This window comes from Cordyceps javanica, chromosome 1 (genome assembly GCF_051103115.1).
Source record: "Cordyceps javanica chromosome 1, complete sequence".
Taxonomy (NCBI): Eukaryota; Fungi; Ascomycota; class Sordariomycetes; order Hypocreales; family Cordycipitaceae; genus Cordyceps; species Cordyceps javanica.
The window spans coordinates 5,385,539-5,403,755 of record NC_139295.1 but is presented as its reverse complement, the minus strand read 5'-3'; the positions used below and the strand labels follow the sequence as shown (position 1 = coordinate 5,403,755).

The 18,217-nt window shown below is 56.6% G+C and overlaps 7 protein-coding genes across 7 annotated transcripts; 3 read left to right on the top strand and 4 right to left on the bottom strand.

The window, feature by feature from the left end:
• Nucleotides 1-529: 529 nt before the first annotated feature.
• On the bottom strand, nt 530-2,968 carry V2A60_001635 (uncharacterized protein; the record flags this gene model as incomplete). The annotated part of the gene is made up of 3 exons (XM_083252993.1): nt 530-2,390; nt 2,488-2,607; nt 2,850-2,968. 3 exons carry the CDS (start codon nt 2,966-2,968, stop codon nt 530-532), a joined length of 2,100 nt encoding a protein of 699 aa, XP_083109119.1.
• A 2,363-nt stretch (nt 2,969-5,331) lies between these two features.
• On the bottom strand, nt 5,332-7,579 carry V2A60_001634 (ARS binding protein 2-domain-containing protein; the record flags this gene model as incomplete). The annotated part of the gene is made up of 2 exons (XM_083252992.1): nt 5,332-7,098; nt 7,208-7,579. The coding sequence occupies 2 exons, from the start codon at nt 7,577-7,579 to the stop codon at nt 5,332-5,334; spliced, it is 2,139 nt and encodes a 712-aa protein (XP_083109118.1).
• Nucleotides 7,580-10,034: 2,455 nt separating this feature from the next.
• On the top strand, nt 10,035-10,792 carry V2A60_001633 (uncharacterized protein; the record flags this gene model as incomplete). The annotated part of the gene is made up of 2 exons (XM_083252991.1): nt 10,035-10,107; nt 10,188-10,792. 2 exons carry the CDS (start codon nt 10,035-10,037, stop codon nt 10,790-10,792), a joined length of 678 nt encoding a protein of 225 aa, XP_083109117.1.
• Nucleotides 10,793-11,735: 943 nt separating this feature from the next.
• On the top strand, nt 11,736-12,590 carry V2A60_001632 (uncharacterized protein; the record flags this gene model as incomplete). Its single annotated transcript, XM_083252990.1, has 1 exon — nt 11,736-12,590. One exon carries the CDS (start codon nt 11,736-11,738, stop codon nt 12,588-12,590), a length of 855 nt encoding a protein of 284 aa, XP_083109116.1.
• A 636-nt stretch (nt 12,591-13,226) lies between these two features.
• Nucleotides 13,227-14,951, bottom strand: V2A60_001631 (Sds3-like-domain-containing protein; the record flags this gene model as incomplete). Its single annotated transcript, XM_083252989.1, has 2 exons — nt 13,227-14,483; nt 14,544-14,951. The coding sequence occupies 2 exons, from the start codon at nt 14,949-14,951 to the stop codon at nt 13,227-13,229; spliced, it is 1,665 nt and encodes a 554-aa protein (XP_083109115.1).
• A 743-nt stretch (nt 14,952-15,694) lies between these two features.
• Nucleotides 15,695-16,888, bottom strand: V2A60_001630 (uncharacterized protein; the record flags this gene model as incomplete). The annotated part of the gene is made up of 1 exon (XM_083252988.1): nt 15,695-16,888. One exon carries the CDS (start codon nt 16,886-16,888, stop codon nt 15,695-15,697), a length of 1,194 nt encoding a protein of 397 aa, XP_083109114.1.
• A 415-nt stretch (nt 16,889-17,303) lies between these two features.
• Nucleotides 17,304-18,186, top strand: V2A60_001629 (pyridoxal phosphate homeostasis protein; the record flags this gene model as incomplete). The annotated part of the gene is made up of 2 exons (XM_083252987.1): nt 17,304-17,393; nt 17,506-18,186. The coding sequence occupies 2 exons, from the start codon at nt 17,304-17,306 to the stop codon at nt 18,184-18,186; spliced, it is 771 nt and encodes a 256-aa protein (XP_083109113.1).
• Between the last annotated feature and the right edge of the window lie 31 nt (nt 18,187-18,217).

Here is an 18,217-nt window from a genome sequence, read left to right as displayed (position 1 = left end):
ACAAGAAACTTTGCATGTCCACCCAAGAACCACACAAATACGAACGAACCCCAGTCGCCAGCTCCACCACCGAGTGGACAAGAGTCCAGGATTTCTGCATCGGTTTGCTGATCGGCATCCGCCTCGTCAATCAACTCTTGATCGGGACGCCCGTATGTGGAAAGCGATGACACAATTCACTGCAGCAATTCCACTCCAAGTCAGTATACCAAAGGCAGACAGAGAGAGAGAGAGTCGTGTGAATCATAGATGCGCAACTTGAAATGAAAACAGCAGTTTCTCCAAGGTATATGCAGCAGAAACTATAGAGATTATGTCCCTTGTCCTAAATACATGATGAACAATGAAACAAAAAAGATATGAACAGGGTATCGTTCCATTTTTGCAAGCGCCATGCCCAAATCAAATCAGTCAAATCCTCCCAAGACAGAAAAGAAAAAAAGGACGTATTCATCACGTCGTAACAATTTGCCAACGCCCCAAATCACAAATCACAGATGGCTTTCATATTTCCACAAACACAGAAAAATCAATGAACAATATCCGACGATAGCGATGATTCCTCCTCTCCATTCCGTGGATCGATTCCCCGTGTAAAGCCCACCATCTCCTTGAGTTCGACTTTGGCCTTGTCATTGTCAAACGATTGGTCCGCGGCGTCGGCGTCGTGGTGGTCTTCGAGATCAAGCTGGTAGAGCGGCTCCAGGAAGGCGTTCTTGTCGCGTAGCAGGTAGCGGCGGAACCACCAGGGCAGCGTCTTGGTGACCTGGTAGCGCATGAAGACGCGGGTGGGGACGGCAAAGATGTAATTGAGCTCCTCGAGCGTGCGCTGCTTCGTCTCGGGCACCCAGAGGAAGATCATGGCGAGGGCGACGACGTTGAGCCCCGCGTAGAAGCCGAAGACGCCCATGACGCCGAGCGACCCCAGCATGACGGGCAGGGTGATGGACAGCACGGCGGCCCAGAACAGGCACGTCGCCACGGCAAAGGCCATGCCGACTTCGCGGTGGGTGATGTTGAAGCTCTCGGCGCTGTACGAGTACGGCACCGGGCCGCACCCGGGCGAGTAAAAGGCGGCAAAGAGGTAGATGAAGAGGGCGACGAGGCCGAGGTGGGCGCCCTTGCTGCCGGGGATGAGGTTGCACAGGCCGGCGGCGAGCAGGGTCCAGGACATTTGCGGAAAGGTAAAGAGGAGCAGGGAGCGGCGGCCAAACGTGTCAATGGTCCAGACGGCGGGGAAGGCAAAGAGGAAGTTGATGAGCCCGAAACCCCAGGTAGCGAGCAGGGCCTGAAAGTTAGAGGCGCCGGCGTGCTCAAAGACGGACGACGAGTAAAAGGCGATGATGTTGATGCCGCACATTTGCTGGGCCAGCATGGTGGTGCAGGCGGCCAGAGTGGCGCGGCGGACGCGGGGGATGGTGAAGAGCTCGAGGAAGCGCTTGACGTAGTGGGTGTTGCCGATGAAGCGGCGCTCGACGTCGAGCTGGACGTGGATATAGTAGAGGTCGCGGGCGGCCTGGACGGGGTCGTTGCGCAGGCGCAGCAGGGCGCGCATGGCGTCCGGGTAGCGGTCCTTCTTGATGTACCAGCGGGGCGACTCGGGGCACATATAGACGAGGACGGCGAGGGGCACGGCGGGGATGAAGGCGGCGCCGAGCTGGTAGCGCCAGGCGTCGCTGCCGATGCGGTCGCCGACGAGGTTGGCGCAGGTGCCGAGGAAGATGCCAAAGGCGGTCCAGAGCTGCCAGCTCATGACGAGGGCGCCGCGGATGGGGGCCGGGGAGGTCTCGGCGGCGAAGATGGGCACGGTGGAGGCCTTGGTGCCCATGCCGATGCCGAGCAGCAGGCGGCAGGCGACGAGCTGCTCCCAGGTGCGGCAAAAGGCGCTGGCGAGGACGGGCCAGAGGCAAAAGTTGGCGGCGAAGAAGATGGTGCCGCGGCGGCCGACGGCGTCGTTGAGGGGGTCCGAGAGCCAGCAGCCGACGAGGGCGGTGCCGATGTAGGGGGCCGAGTTGACGAGGCCGACGCGCAGCTGGTCGGCCGTGGAGTCGCTGCCGATGCCGAGGGCGCGGGGCAGGTGCAGGTTGGCGCCGTTGGAGCCCGTCTGGTCCCAGCCCTGGACGGCGGCGCCGATGGAGCAGGTGACAATGGTGAGGAGCAGGACGCGGGGCACGCGCCACTTGTGCAGCACCTCGCTGCGCAGGGCGTCGACCTCGGCCGGCGTCAGCGCCTCGTCGCCCGTGATGTCCTCGTAGCCGGTGGGGTCCTGGGCGACGAGGGCGCCCTTGCGGAGGACGGCGCGGTGCTCGTCGAGGCCTTTGGCGCGGCAAAAGTCGTCGACGTCGCGGAGGAGGGTGTGGCGGGGGACGCCGACGAGGGGATTCTTGATTCTGCCATGCGAGAGAAGGAGGAGTTTCCCGGTCAGCCAGAAAGCAGCCAAAAGAGGTTTGGTGGTGGTGGGATGGCAACGTGAGGGAAGGGCCTTACTTGGCTTCAACGTTGGCATGAAAGTTGATGTGCGGCGGGTCGGATTTCGAGTAACCGGCATCTGGCTCGGCGGCCGAGGGCGACGACGAGGCATGGCGACGGTAGCGGGATGTAGTTGAACTGCTGAGACAAGAATAAAAAAATTGGCATGATTAGCACCGTTCGACGGCATACCAAAGTCGGTGCGGGGCAAAACAAGAGCCAAAAAGTCTGGGGAAGCAAAACAGGAAACGGCTCAGGAACCGGGTGCAACTGTAACGGTCAAACGGGTGGTTTGAGAAAGAGGCCGCCGGTAAAAGAAGAATAAATAAAAAGAAAAATGCAGAAGAAATAATCAATTGGAGCAGGAATCCGGTACCTACATTGTAACTTGCTCAATGTCCAACGCTTCCGCAGGCGCCGTCGCAGTGGTGCCTCTGCCTCTGTCGCGGCCTGTGCCTGGAGAAGCGTTGTCGCGTGGGAGGTGGGTACCAGTCGACATTCCACAGATGGGGGGGAGGGAGGTAGGTCTGGATTGTATTAGGCCAGGGCCGCCTTTCCAGTGCGACGGCGCTGCATCAACGGCCAAAAAAAAAAGACTAGTTGGAGGGGAAAAATGCGAGGTAGTACCCCTAGTAGGGAGGGAGTCGTGTGTGGTGGTATCGAGGACAAGCGTAGGCCGGTCAGGTTTGAAGGCGACGAAGCGACATGGACCGACGACGACGACGAAGATGATGAGGAGGAGGAGGAGGAAGAGGAAGGAAATGTACCAGGAGAGAGGGAGAGAGAGAAAAGAAGGCTACGGCCGCCATGACAAAAAGAGAGGGCGATTCGGGATCCGACAAAAAACGCCATGAAAATGTGGCGGCTGACTGGGGGAAGCGGACAAGCCCCGGAGCATTCATTGTTAGGTACCTAGTTTTACTTGAACTACCGCGAGGGGTACCTACCGACCTACCTACCTTGCTACAGGTACTTGGGTACCTACCAAGGCAGTTTGTCACTGTGCCAGGATAGATGCATCGGCCCACGCTCAGCTTTTGCCCCGACGAGGGCCTTTTTTTTTTAGAGTTGAATGCCCGGGGTCAGCTTGACGCGTCCGTCCCTGCCTTGTTTTTTTTGTCTGGTTGAAGAAAGCCAACTTTCCCCCCCATCAGAGCCGACCTAGATTCTGATTTCTTCTTGACCATGGTAAATTAATCAATTCCCTTGTCAGCTTGCTTGGTGGTTGAGGCGGGAGGAAAAAACAGATTCACGGTGAGGAGTAAATGGTTGAAATAGACTAATAGTTGGTTAGTGGGGGCATGGGGAGGTCGCCGGGGTCGCCGCCACAACAAAGAGACTAAATACTTACAACCAGACCCAAAAAGAAGGGGACTGGTACTTAAAGTAACTCGAGTGAAATGCTGAATGCAAGTGTACAGTCAGAGTTCTCTACATGACCATGACCCTGCATCGTGCATTGTTCTGCCAGTAGACCGGGCCGTATCAGATGTTCCCGCGCACCCAATTTAAAGGCTGGCTGGTGGGGAGGAGTTTGCCAACGGGATGTGATGTTGGAATAAAGTTAATAACAGTTACACCGTCCCATGTCTGTTTGTCTAACTAATAAAAGTACTTGGCTGTCTAACTGTCCGTCCACCTCTCTCACGACACACAAAGCACCACGCGCCGCCATGCAGCATGTCTCTCGTCACATTGCAACAAGCTCCTTCACGAAACACGGTTGAAAGAAAGAAGAAGAAGGAGACAAACACCAAACCCTTGCTTGCCCAAACTTGAAGTCATCATTCTAACAAGGACTGCTGCCCACCCTCTTCTAGGCTAGCGGCGCGCCACATCACACAGCCTGACTCGATATCCCCCTCCCCCCTCTTTCCTCGTTGACTGTTTGAGCTCTGCAGCCGTTGTCGGGCAAAAACCATGGCCAAGACAAACCATGCTATAAACTGCCCAGAAATGATTCTTCATGCATCATTGTCAGTAAAAGTAATCGTACCTGTCTTGTACGCCCCACAAGGCTTGCATACATACATAGGTACATAAGGTACACACGTACGTACATACGCACATACATACATACATACACACATAGGAAAAAAATCCCCGAGGCCTCATTGTCTTGAACGCTGTTTCAGGGGTGCATGTGATGTAGTGGAAGGGACAGAGAAAACCGCCTACAAATCCTCACATACATGTTCCGCACTACATGTCCATCGTCTGGTTCTGGTGATCAGCCCAAGAGAAGAACACAAGAATACAAGAAAAGAAAAGGAAAAATGGGGCATAATTGAGCAAGGGGAAAAAAGAGAGTATATTCAGAGTAATCTGTGCCACCACCCATATCCTTCTGTCAAGTTTCAATCGATTCAAGTGCGAGAGATATGAACACGATACGTCTTCTTCTCTCTCTCTCCGACTCTCTCTCCTGCAAGGATCCTTCAATCCGGCCACAACATTACAATAAGCAAGCAGCTTACATACATACACACACACACACACACACAGCAGCAGCAGCAGCAGCAGCAGTCAGCACTCGGGCAAGTAGAAATGTACGGATCAGCAGCACATACTACCCATGCCGAATGCACGAGACACGCTTTCTTTTTTTCCTTGCTTTCATGAAAATTCCATTTACATCACTCACGCTCCATTCATTATATGCTGGCAACACTTGCTCAGGGGGGGGAGCGGGGGCGAGGAAACCGCGACAGCAAGAAATCTAGCCAAGGCGATACGTCACCCAAATCACACAACATGTATTGTACATTTCAAAATTGCACGCTTTTCCCAAACCAAGCAAGACCCATACCCGAGCACCGTGAGCACCAACGCCACCTCCCTGCATCTCTTCATGCAGAAAGACTACTTGCTCGCAGCGTTGCCTCTCTCCGTCCTCAGCGAGCCAATCACCTGGTTCCGCAGGTCAAACAGCTCCTGGTCCATCTTGGCCACCTGGTCCAGCAGCGTCTTGTACTTTTTCTGCCAGTGCTGCGCCTGCAGCCGTGGGTTCGACGAGTCCGGCTCGTCCGCGTCCTCCGAGCCGCCCGCGCCGTCCGCGTGGCTGCCTTCGCCGCCGTCGCCGCCGCCGGCCCGCCTGCGCGGCTTCGCGCGCCACATGGTGAAAGGAACCGTGGCGGCCAAGTTGAAGTAGCCGTGCAGGTGGCCCAGCTGATACTCCCACTCGCACTTGTACGCCGTGTGCCCGTCCCCCTCGCCCACGCGCGTGCACCGCGTCACGTCGGTCATGAGCATGCGCGCCCCGGCCAGCGCCGCCAGGTTGATCAGGAAAGCCTGCGACGACGCTGCCGTCTTGTACATGTTTTCGAGCAACGCGTTGATGATGGCGGTCGATTCCTCCATCGACGCACGCTCCGTCGGCTTTCCCTCCCCGTCGAACCAGTTGGACTCGTACGTCATGCGAACAAAGTATGCCATGAGCGCATCAATGTTGGTGCGGTCCGTCATTGTTTCGAAAAAGTATTCCGGAATGTCGTCGTCCGAGGCCTCGCCCGCCCCAATTGCCGTATGCTGCGCCGCGTTGGTGGGCTCCGATCTTGGCTCCTTGCCATCGGCGCTCTTGGTCGCCGTGTAGGGTTGTGCGGTTGGTGGCGCGTGCATGTTGTCACATGTAGGCAGCGGTTCTGACGCTCCGTACGATGCCGGCGGGGCGGGCGCAGGCATCGGTATTGTTTTCGGATGTTCTGCATGCGGCTGCGGCGGCGGGGGTGTCGCCAGACGCACGGAGCCGCTCGGTCGCGGTGGGACTTGTAGGGAGATGCTGGGACGGGCTGGCCGGGTGCCGTCCTGTTGGCTCTGCGGAATAGACTGTGAAGGGTACGGAGGCGCTTGCTGGGGTGGGCGAAAATCCACGTGCGGCTGCGAAACATCCTGCATCGCAATCGGCGGCGCGGCCTGCTCGCCTGCCATGGAGCCGTTCCGTGGCATTTCACATGCCATGTAGCCATCCGTAGCGGGCTTCATGTCTGGTGCCTGCAATGGATTTGGTGTGTTCGGCCAGGGGCTTGCGGCCGTCAACGGGGTATCTATCGGCGTGCGATTGATCGGTGGCCGTCCCCTGGTCTTCTTGGGTACCTCCTCGCCGGCCAGCTTCCATGCTGATGATACGTTTTTGGCCCCACGGCGTTGGTGAGGGCCTTTGGCCTTGCTCGGGGTCACGGCCGAACGAGGCTCATCGCCCCAGAAGGCGTCGCGTACAGAAGGCGTGACGGCCGAGGCAGGCCAGCGTGTCAGCGGTGTCTGCAGAGTCTCATGAGGGGGCCAGGCACCCGCCGCACTCATGGGGCCGTTTTCCATAGGCGTAGATCGCGGGTCAGCGCCATGGGGCCACGCCGACGGCGGCGCATAGTCGTCAACGCCGGGCCCGGGCGATGTGCGCTGGCGCTGGTTCGGAGCGTTGGCAACATTGTCGCTGTCGGGCCTCTTGCGCCCCCTCTTGGGCCGTATGTGAGGCAAGAGCGCCCTGAGGGCCATGTCGTCCTCGACTGCAATGCCGTCACGGACAGGGTGGGCCACGGGGTTAGGGTCCACGGGAATATTTGTCCAGTAATCATTTGGCATGTCCATGAGGTATTCGAAAAAGGCCTTGACATGCATTGAATGCAGCCATTTCTGTTGTTGCGATGTCAGCTCTGCGCGTGTGCGTGTGCGTGTGTGTGTCTGTCTGTGTCTGTGTTCATATGTACGTGTTTAGAATGTGATGGGAGGTGGGCTTGAATACCTTGAGGCGAACGCCATACTGAGCAATCTTCTGAGCACTCTCCTCCTTGGAAGGATCCGGGGGCTCGACACCAAGCCTTGTGGTCAGTTCGGTCCAGGTCCTGATTTCTTTACTGTAAAACCGCCGCACCAGCTCGTAGATGGTAAAGGGGTCAAACACCTTGCCGCCGCTGCGGGGCGGGTTGCGAAAGGCATCACGCAGGGCCTCGGTGTCACAATCTGCAGGCAAGGCCGGGTTGCAGTAAAAGATAAACGCAATGTATGCGTCTTCGATTGTCTCAGTAGTGACGGCGCGCACTGGCAGCGCAGAGCGGCCATGGGCAGCGACAGACGCCTGACCGTTGCTGACTGGGACAGCGCCAAGCTGGGCCATTGTTGTCGGGCGTTTCCCTGCTCGGCAGCGCAGCAGCACCCGTACGTCGACGCGGGCCTTTGCGCGCTCAATTAATACAAAGTTGACGGCCGACTCTCCATCCAAGTGAAGCGAGGGGGAGGGGGGGGGGGGGGCAGAAGAAACCAAAGAAAAAAAGAAAAAAGAAAAAAAAAACGGCCACTTGCTAGTTAGATGACAGGCAGAGGATAAGTAGAGAAGCAATCAAGAATACCAAGGCGGGTAGATGCCGTGGCCGGGGGGGGTTAGCGTCGCTGAGCGAGAATGGCCGTGCGACGCCCGTTGTCTTTTACAAAAAGAAAAAAAAAGAAGAAAAGAAAAGTCCGAGGAATAGGGTGATGGAGAAGGCGGCGCCAAGATTGAAGAATGGCCAGGGCAACCATGCACAATCTCATGGGGGACATGCAAAGAATGGCGCGAGTCCGGGCGCCGGGGGGCGGGCTGCGGGATTAGTATGACCAGACAAAAGGTTAATCAGAGGAGTCGTTTTCAGCCGCCTTCTCATTTGGCAGAATGATGGCGAAGAAACGGCACGTAGGTTTTTGGGCGACCAGAATGCGTTAGCGGCCATGCCAAACTCGGAATCGGTACGGTTTTGGTCTCCTGTTTTCGATAAATGATTATCAAGGGAGATGCGGACCACCCAACGGGGAACCGTTTTGATTTTTCATTTATTTATTTGTTTTCGCTGGCTTTTTGACCTCGGCAACGTGGCCACCAGCCTTGGGCTGGTTGTCCAAGAAGAGAAAGAAGGAGAAGACTTGAGAATAAAGAAGCAAAAAAAGGACGGGGAAATGTTGCTATGTACAGAGTACAGCAAGAGGCCTAAAGCATCTCAGAGAGGCCGATCCATCGTCGGTTGCTTCATGATCCCTCGACAAGTTGCCAGCCTATATGTATATATATAGGTAGACGCCTGTTAACTCGTAGGAAGAGTCATCAGCGACCAGAGAGTTGGGTCAATGGGCTGTTCTACTCAGTGCAAGGAAAAAGGAGTTACGATTTCAAAATGTACAAGAAGAGGCTAATAGCATCTCAAAAGGGCAATCAATCGTCGGTTCCCGGATGACTTGCCGCATCTGCTCGAAAACTGCGGGGTTTCCTGTGCTAATTAGCCTTTGTTTACTATCATCGTTGACCCTCCTTCTAATCTGTACAGCGTTGTTGATGGCCGGGATACGAGCTGAAGAAGTGTAGCAAGTTGTTACGGGAAAAAAATGACTAGGAGAAGAAAACGCAGCAGATTGTCATTCGATTCAATTCATCTGGCCATTAATTGAGTATTCTTGCCCAATTCTTTTGACTCTTTTTTTTTACCCCTAAATGCACTGCGTTAGGTCAGGTCCTCGCATCACCACATGGCATAAAATCTTCAATTTTGCCCAGTCTCAACCCCCTCTCTCATGGTTAGCTGACTAATCATCCATCCGCCCCCCACCTCTGGGATGCCCATTTTGGTCCGCCGTTTGATCCTCATCCAAGCGCAACCTCACCCGTTACACTGCAAGATGCATTCCTTGTTCGCAGCACGGAAAGAGCCGTCCTAGATCCGTGTATCCCGCGAGATCTACCAACTGTTCTCTCCATCTATATTACCGTGCATACCCTATGCCGCACTCACGCACGATATCCCTCCAGCGCCAGCCAGGTATCCGTACTTGCCTAGGAACTGCAGCCTATACAGCCAATTTGGCTCCATAATCTATCCGATCGTGCATACAAGACCGATACATTCTGCATCCATCCGGCAAACACCCGGTATTCATCCTGCGTCTCGTACTGGTAGCTACTTTGGCCACCACGCCGTTTCATTGACTCTTTCCGTATACAGGCTCGCAGGCCGACTGGCGAATGCGAAATACGGCCGCTGGTGCTCCCACTCACGCCAAACTCCACTCGACCCCTGCTTGCCTAGCTAGTTACTATGTAGCTAGCCCTACAACAGAAAGAGTCTTTCATGTCTCTCTCTCTCGCCGCAAAGGTTGCCTCTTTTTCGAGCCTCTCATTCCCCGTACCACTCAAAGGCCATGCCCTATCGAGAATGGCCTTTGCCGTCTAGTACCTCAGCCGCACTCCACCGTGCCCAAAACCCGCTGCTGCTCGCCTGTGCAGGGCTGAAGTCTAGGTTCATCATGGTGGATGGTCTAATCTCAAGTCTGCCCAGTGTCTTGCACATTGACTCCTTGCTGTACCTTACCAGAGATGTGGACGGGGGAGAGCGGGAATCGTTTGAGAAGAAAGTAGATAAATGCACAAAGCCCTCCCACGAAATCAAAACCCCAAATCAAAATTTGTTCCCGTCCAACTCTCTTTTCAAGTAGTTTTGCCCTGTGGAAACTCCATTGATCTTTCTCCTCTTCTTGCCTTTTCTCTTATTTTTTACCCTTGTCCCCCAATCCTTCTCAAAAACAAAATAAAGAAGAAGAAAGAAAAGAAGATGCGCTTCACTACTGCTCTGGCTCTGTTAGCTACCTCGAGCTATGCCCTGGATGTTGCCGGAACCCCTTCTCGTAAGTGGTTTTGTGTTGCTGTCCTTGTCGTTTCCAGTTCCTCTTGTCGCTGTTTATGCTAACCACTTCACTGCCCCCAGACTCCCTAATGTCCCGAGCCTGTCCCTCTGGCAAACAGAGCTGCGGAAAGACCTGCATCCCCTCGTCTGCCTCCTGCTGCGGTGGCGATTCCGACGGTCTCCTGTCACAATATTGCAACGACGGTAGTGTCTGCAACAATAACAAGGAGTCGCCCACTGTCTGGTGGTGCTGCCCCAAGTCCAAGTCCAAGTGCTCCATCATCGATCCCGGCGTCGCGTTCCCCGAGTTTGGCGTCCTTGGTGACGGAGACTCTGGTTCCGGTTCTTCTGGCTCCGGATCTTCGGGTTCGGGCTCTTCTGGCTCTAGCTCTGGTTCTGGTTCTGGTTCTGGCTCTGGTTCCTCTGGCTCTGGTTCCTCTGGCTCTGGCTCTGGCTCTGGCTCTGGTTCTGGCTCTGGTTCTTCTGGCTCCGGCTCTGGCTCCGGCTCTGGCTCTAGTTCTGGAAGCTCCAACTCGAATGGCAATGGCAATGGCAATGGCAACGCCAACGCCAACGGCGACCAGGGCCAAAACCCCCCCAAGGGTTTCCCGTCCAAAAACGCCGCCGCTCGCGACGGTACCTCAGTTGCGGTAATACTTGCTGCCGCTGCCGTCATGGCCCTTTAAGCGAAGATTCCTGCGGCATATGGGATAGTAAGGAGTGACAGTCGGGATTGATTTACACGCCCTAGCAAGCAGGACGATGGCGTCGACGGCACCCTGGCGTGAGCATACACTGGTCTCCTAAAGATTTTCTCACCCCTTCATTGTGTGAATAGTTGTGATTTCAAATCTACAAAAGTAATTAATAACAATGGCTCAACAGAGTACATGACATCTTGATCCCCTAAAATGATGAGCACGGCCAACTCTGAAATGCCCGCTCGATCTGAACCCGTCGGCCGAGGCCCGGTCAGGTGGGGCCGCGAAACCTTTGTCAGTCGCGCGCCCTTTGGCCGGGGATTAGTCGACTAGTCGGCGCAGCCGCCGCTCTTGGCAGCCGTTTCATTGGTGTAGGGAAGAAAGACAAATTATGAAAGCAAAGGCCGGCTGAGTAATTCTCAGCAGCGTTCCCGCACTTGCTCCCAGTGGTGCACGCAATATGGTACGAGGGGTGCAGGGCAGCCCACGGGGCACGGGGGGCCCGCAGAGCACCAACGGCCTGGGTAGTCCCCGCGGCAGAATGGCGTCAACCAACCTAGGCTTGATTTGAAAGCCATTGATTTGAAATCACATCATCCTGCGTTGCATTCTGACCTCGGGAAAAATCTATATAGCCAAGTCCCGCCGCCACCATCTTCCATCTCTCTGATCATGAAGATTTAAAGTACGCAGCTCAATCCCACCAATCGAAAAGTCCTGACAGCCTCTTCTTCAACGTCATCACAGTAGTAGCCGTTTCCGCCGCATCGCCACTTATACACTGGCCTCCACACACCCGAACCAGTGTCCAGCGCCCAGACAGAAGAACCCGGGCGCCTGAGTAAATCTAGAAAAAAGGGTGGGAAAAGAATCACCAACGCATCACCCATTCCTCACCCATCCATCCATCCCACACACGCACGCACAAATGGCCACCGCCGCAGTAGCCGTGCCCCGAGGCGACGTCTCCGCCGACCTCAACTACTACCAGGCGCCGGCCGACGACTCGGCGCCGTACAACAACATTGACCCCGCGCCGCCCCTGCCGGAGCGCAACTACTCGGACGTGACGCGGGCCACGACCATCCACGACATCCGCGGGCGCGAGTCCGACTTTTCCCTGGACCGCGACGCCTTCCAGGTGATCCGGGGCGTGGCGCCGTCGGCCGAGACGGCTTTTACCGACGACGCCTCCATCGCGGCGCGCTACTACCCCGAGGTCGAGCGGCTGCTGCTGGACCACGTGCCGGGCGCCAGCCGCGTCTTCATCTTTGACCACACCATCCGCCGCTCCAGCCCCGGCGCCAGCCGCGGGCCCGTCAACCGCGTTCACATTGACCAGACGGCGCGGTCCGTCGAGCAGCGCGTGCGCCGCTACTTTGGCGACTCCGGCGAGGCCGACGCCCTGCTGCGCGGCCGCTACCGCCTCGTCAACGTCTGGCGGCCCCTCAACCGCGGGCCCGTCGAGAGCAACCCGCTGTCGTTTGCGTCCACCAGCTCCCTCGACGACGCCGACGTCGTCCCCGTCCAGCACCGCTACAGCACCGGCTACACCGGCGAGACCGCCGCCATCCGCTACAACCCCGCCCAGCGCTGGTACTACCTCAGCGGCATGACGGGCGACGAGCGCCTGCTGCTCGAGTGCTTCGACAGCGAGTCCCTCCGTCCCGGGTCCGGCATCGGCGGCCGCGCCCCTCACAGCGCCTTTGCCGACCCCAGGACGCGCGTCGATGCCGAGGGTCGCGAGAGCATCGAGGTCCGCACGCTTGTGTTTGGGCCTTGAGACAGTTGCGAGGGGGGTGAAAATGGAGGAGGGAGTCGCATACAGGGCGGTGAGTGTTTTATATATACAGCCTCATGTCGTTCACGATATAGGTAGCATGGAAGGAGCCTTTGAATTGTATAGATTACCAATTGAACATTTTCGTCAAAGAAAAACAGCCGTCCATCTTTACTATGCATCTGGTAGTGTGATGATGACTTGAAAACTTGGTGCCAAAATAGAAACTTCCGGAAAAAATCAATGCTGCGACTCCTGCTTGTTCTCCTACCTGTGGCACGTGTAACTTCGTTGCGCAGCCGTGTCTTGCTCTCACCCCAATACAAGAGACTCCAAACTCGGCCTGCTCACAGCAGGATGACGAGTTAAATAAATGATATCCAGTAATAACCAGAACCTCCGATATAAGCAAGTACATAAGAAAAGTTGAACAACAGACAATCAATCAATCAAATAAAAGCGTCATCAGGATAGAACAACAGCCAGCAACCGGCCATTTTTGCTACCCGATCAATCAATCCCCAAAAATCATCAACGCCTGCCATAGTTTGGATGAGGCCCAAAAGTTTGGGTGGTCAAGAGAAAGCCGTACCGTACAAACAAGGAACTCCAAGAAGAAACTCTGCTCCTGTCATGCTCTCAGCCACGTCGGCCCTTGCCTCTTCCGCTGCCTCCGGTGGCTTGGCGGCTCATAGTCGTGCCACCGCTGCTCTGCCTGCTCATTGGGACCGCCGCCGCTGCTGCCGAGGAGAAGGCAGCACCAGACGGTCCGGGTGGGCTGGGCTGGTCACGCAGACTGCTGGCGAGGCCGAGACTATCGCTCACAGCTTCTGGGTCGTCGCGGGGAGCACCGGTGAAGGCAACGTACTTGCCGCGGTGGTATGGCAAAGCGACGGCCTCGAGAATCCTACGCATGCCAGTCGACGCGTCCAGGTGCGCGCCGGGGCGGTGGTGAGTCTGGTCGTACTGCTTGAAGAAGCCCATGACGGTCAGGTCCGAGGCGATGTCGTCCTGGGACAGCGGGACAGGGAAGTTCTGGTCCGCGGTGCGCGGGTAAGGCTTGAGGTACTGCTGCGGCACGGGTGGCGGCATCTTTGGCGGCTCCTGAGCGTGGATCAGGTCCAAATTGCCGGGCAGTTCAAAGTTGATGATGCCCTCGAGGCCCAGGATCTTGTCGTCGAGGAAGTTTTGCGCAGCAGCGGCAGCCGAAGCGGCGGCAGCGGCGCCTCCGCCACGCGTGCTCCTAGTCGCGTGGGAGACGTTGCGCTCCATAGCGGGCGCGGCTGAGGGCGTTGATTCATTGTCATCGCCGTCGCCGTTCGCATGGCCCGAGTCGCTGTCGTCGTCGGGCAGCGACGCGTTGCCATTGGCCCGGTTGCGCAGGACGTACTGGTGGGCGGCAATGGCCGAGGTATTGTAGTGCATCGAGAGCTCCTTGTCCGTGAAGAGCTTGTCGATGCTGTATACGGGGCCGTTTTGCTTGGCCATGGCGCGAGCCTTTTCCGACTGCCACAGCGGCGTGGTGCTGCTAGTGTCTATACCGCGGCGTGCGGGCGCCGAGGCATCTTCTTCCTGGTTTCGCTTGCGTTTCTTGCCATCGGGAAATAGAGTCAGGTCGTCTGCGTCCTTTCGCAGGCGAGTTGCTCGCTTGCCGTGGGTGCCGCCGGGGGAGCCAGGGTTTGTCAAGCTGAACTGGTTGGGATTCAGGAGAAGGGCGTTGGAGTCATTGATCTCGAGCACTTCCTTTTCACGATTGAGTCGGTTCTTCTTTTGCGTGAGGGTATTCACAATTCGGTCGCGCAGGGTTTTTGTGAGAGCCCGGTGCTCGCGCCTCGCAGTTTCGACCTTGTAAGCATGCGTATTCTTATATTCTTGAACTTTGCGATCGTATTCATTCTGCATCATTCAGTTAGTCTACATTCTGGGTTTGATGTGTGCGCAGAATGCGGAGCTTACCTTGGACTGTGCCAGCTGAAAGTCACGGATTTCCACGAGATCTTCGAGGTCATCCATGAACTCTGGAAATCGTATGCCGGCCATGTCAATCATGCTTCGTGCGCTGTCCGAGTTGGCCATGGGACCGAGGACCTGCTTGTGCTCTTTGCGCAGGTCGTCGGCCGCGTCAAGCGGGTTTTCCTCATACGGATCGAAGCGCTGGACGAGGTTGAGCTCGAACTGTATTTTCTGCAGTTGATCGCGATACGTCGGATCCTGTTCGCGCTGGAACTTGTCACTCATGGAGTTGAGGCGGTCCATGAGAGCCTGTCGCTTGCGGTCACGCTTCGATTGGGAGGCGGCGGGAGGGGACCGCCGGTCGGCTTTGCCGCCAAGGGCAGAGGTCACGCCAGCATCGCTCGTAGCCATTGTAAGTGAGGTGATTTATGTCCAGGTCTAAAATGGGAAAAGACGCGGATGATGTGTATATATAGAGAAAGCGGCTCGAGAATTGTAGGCAGAAAAACAAGATCGACGAGGCGTAAAGCCACAGAAGGCTGCTGGCGGCCCGGTAGGCGGTTGTGATGATGGGCGGCCACAAGCTTTTGCTGGACAAGGCCTGCAACGGGCTTGCCGCAATGGAGGAGAGGAGAGACTAGGATAGCAGAATCAAACGAGGGAAAGCATGTGCTCGAACGAAGTTGACCAGCGACACGAGCACCTGAGGTGAACAGCGAGGTGAGGAGTAGGCGAGTGTGCCGTTCTTGGTGTTGTGCGACAGCCTTTCTGCCCCAGACGCTCATGGCTGGAGTCGTGCCAATGGCCATATTAGGCCATCTCACCGCCCGCGTGGGGCGTTTTGCCTCCAATATATCTGATTGGCCAGTGGGGGGGTGTACAAAGGGAGGCCCATACTGTGGGTAATAAGTAAAACACTGTGTCGTGACACTGTAGAAAACCTTGAAGACATGGATATAGATGAGCCTGGCGATTACTTATTGTTTAGACATTGTATTTTGATTGATTTTTGGCATAGAAAACACCCCTTATATAATGCCTTTTCCATATTTTTGCCAGTTCAATGCGCCGCCATCGGGCTGTTTCACATTGAACTCGTGCGCTTCGCAGCATATATGCGCGTCATGTCTCGTCCATCATTAAGGTTCGACATTTTACAGTCCGCTTCTTAATTTCTGTAGCTGGCTGATTAAGCCGAATCCTCCCTGTGGTTGCGCCGGTCGTGCCTCGTCTCCAAGCGCCGGTGATCCTGTGCGTCTCGCCGCGTCGTCCGCCCCCTTCTTGGCCGCCGGCGACGCCCCGCGCTGCTGCTGGTCCTGCTGGTCCAGCTCGCGCATGAGTTCCTTGTGCCTGTCCTCGACCATCTTTGCCAAGCTCTCTATGAATCGGTTGCGGCCCTTCTCCTCGGCGGTGCCCTTCCACACGCTTGTCAGTTCCTTGAGCTCCTCAATCCGGTTGGCCGCCTGTTCGATGCCGGCAACAGGGTCCGTTGTGCCGCCGCCATCCTTGGCCGGGCGTAGCAGGCCGCTGATCTCATCGCGCAGCTTCTTGAGGTTTTGCTGTCCTTTCTCTTCGGAGCTCTGCTGATCGGAACCCGGCTCCGGTGCGGACACGGAGAGGAAGGAGGAGCTCACGGAGACCTCCGACGGTGGAAAGCTGAAATCCATGGCACTACCAAATGTCTTGACCACCGTCTCTATGCGTGAGCGCACCAGTGTTAGTGTTCGTAGCTGCTGAATGTATGTCGGCTCATGGCTTGTGCCGTTTGCTTCTTCTGCTGTCGGGACAGGTAGCTCGGCGGCAATGGCGCTACTTTCTGTAATTTTCTTCTCGCCATCCTCGTCCTCATTATGTTCTCCCGCGGGCGACTTCTTTCCTTCCTCATCCTGCTTTTCATGAACACCCTCTGGCAAAAACTTGGCAATGTCATCTCGCAGTGTCTCATGTATCGTCTCATTCAAGCTGAGCGTCTCACCACGCAGCAGCTCCACCTCGTACGTCAGCCGACTTCCACTGCGCAGGATGTCATCGGTGAGCTGCGTCAGCGTTGAAGACAGCCGCGTCGTCTGCGCGTTAAGCTGCGAGAGCAGCGCGTTGGCCTGCTGTGCAAGGTCTGTCAGCGGCACCGCCCCGGCCGGTGAGCCGCTGCTCGATTTGGGCGCCAACGGCGGCAGCTTGGCGTTGAGGAAGGCGGCCGGGTCAAAGGACGGCCCCAGAAAGTCTTGCAGAAAGGCGTCCGATGTGTGTATCGACTTGGAGTTGATTATTTGCCTGGATGCCCCGCGAGCGTGGCCGCCTCGCGTGGCCGCGCTGCTGGCTCGGCGCCGCAGCTTCGTGTCCGAGGCCATGTTGCCTGCCTCTCCAAGGCTGACTTTTGGAAGGCAATTGGGTAGTGACTAGGCGCGGATTTTTTCCTTTTGAAATTGTGTTCGAATATGATTCAGAAATAGCCGTGCACTCTTGTAGTAAATACGATGCCGATGGCCCTCCTGATACTGCCACGGTGTGATGTTGTCGGCACGCCCGATAATGAGCCGACACTGTAGCCAGCGCGGCCAGTGTAGCCAGCCAGCGGCCAGCGCCGCCAAAAAATGGATGACATGAGGCCAACGACCCACGCTGCCATTTTGACATTTTGCCGTCATACACACGCCCTTTACATATTTTCTTCTTGTTACTCTTTACTTTAACAAAACTTGCCACGGGAAAATCGACTCCTAGTTTTGTCATGCCTCATGAGAAATGAGTGACAGCACAGAAGAAATGCGCATAGATCCTGCCAGAGCGTCAACGCTCGTGTCACAGCTCTCATCCGTCCAGCAGCGCATCACGGCCCTCAACGCCGGACGCAATGTACGTGTAACCATCCTGCACGCAGCCGTAATGGGTGCCTCGAGCTTCCCGACCACTCATCCCGTTCCCGGCTAGCCGCTGCGTACTGATGTTCCCCCTTTCTTATCTCTAGGTCCGACTCGTGGCCGTCTCCAAGCTCAAGCCCGCCAATGACATCCTCGCCCTCCACCAAGCTCCCGCCCGCCATGCGCACTTTGGCGAGAACTACGCCCAGGAGCTGAGCCAAAAGGCCGAGTTGCTGCCGCGGACCGTCCAGTGGCACTTCATTGGCGGCCTGCAGTCCGGCCACTGCAAGTCACTCGCCCGGATCCCGAACCTCTTCTGCGTCTCCAGCGTCGACACGGCCAAAAAGGCCGGCCTGCTCAACGCCGCGCGCGCCGCCGTTCGCGCCGCTGACCCTGCGGTCCCGCAACTGGCCGTTCACGTCCAGGTCAACACGTCGGGCGAGGAGGCCAAGTCAGGTTGTGCGCCCGGCGACGAGACCGTGGCCCTGTGCAAGGAGATTGCTGAGCAGTGCCCCGGTCTCAAGCTCATCGGTCTCATGACCATTGGCGCCATCGCCCGCAGCAAGGCCACCACCCCGGAGAACCGGAACGAGGACTTTGTCGCCCTCAAGGAACAGCGAGATCTCGTTGCCAAGGCGCTCGGCGTCGAGCCGGAGAGCCTGGAGCTTAGCATGGGCATGAGCGAGGATTTTGAGGGTGCCATCGCCGAGGGCAGTGGCGAGGTTCGGGTCGGTAGCACGATTTTTGGTCAACGACCAGATAGGGCGGAGGCCAAAATCCGTGTATAATTAATTCCAGCTGCACATAGTCCTAACTTTG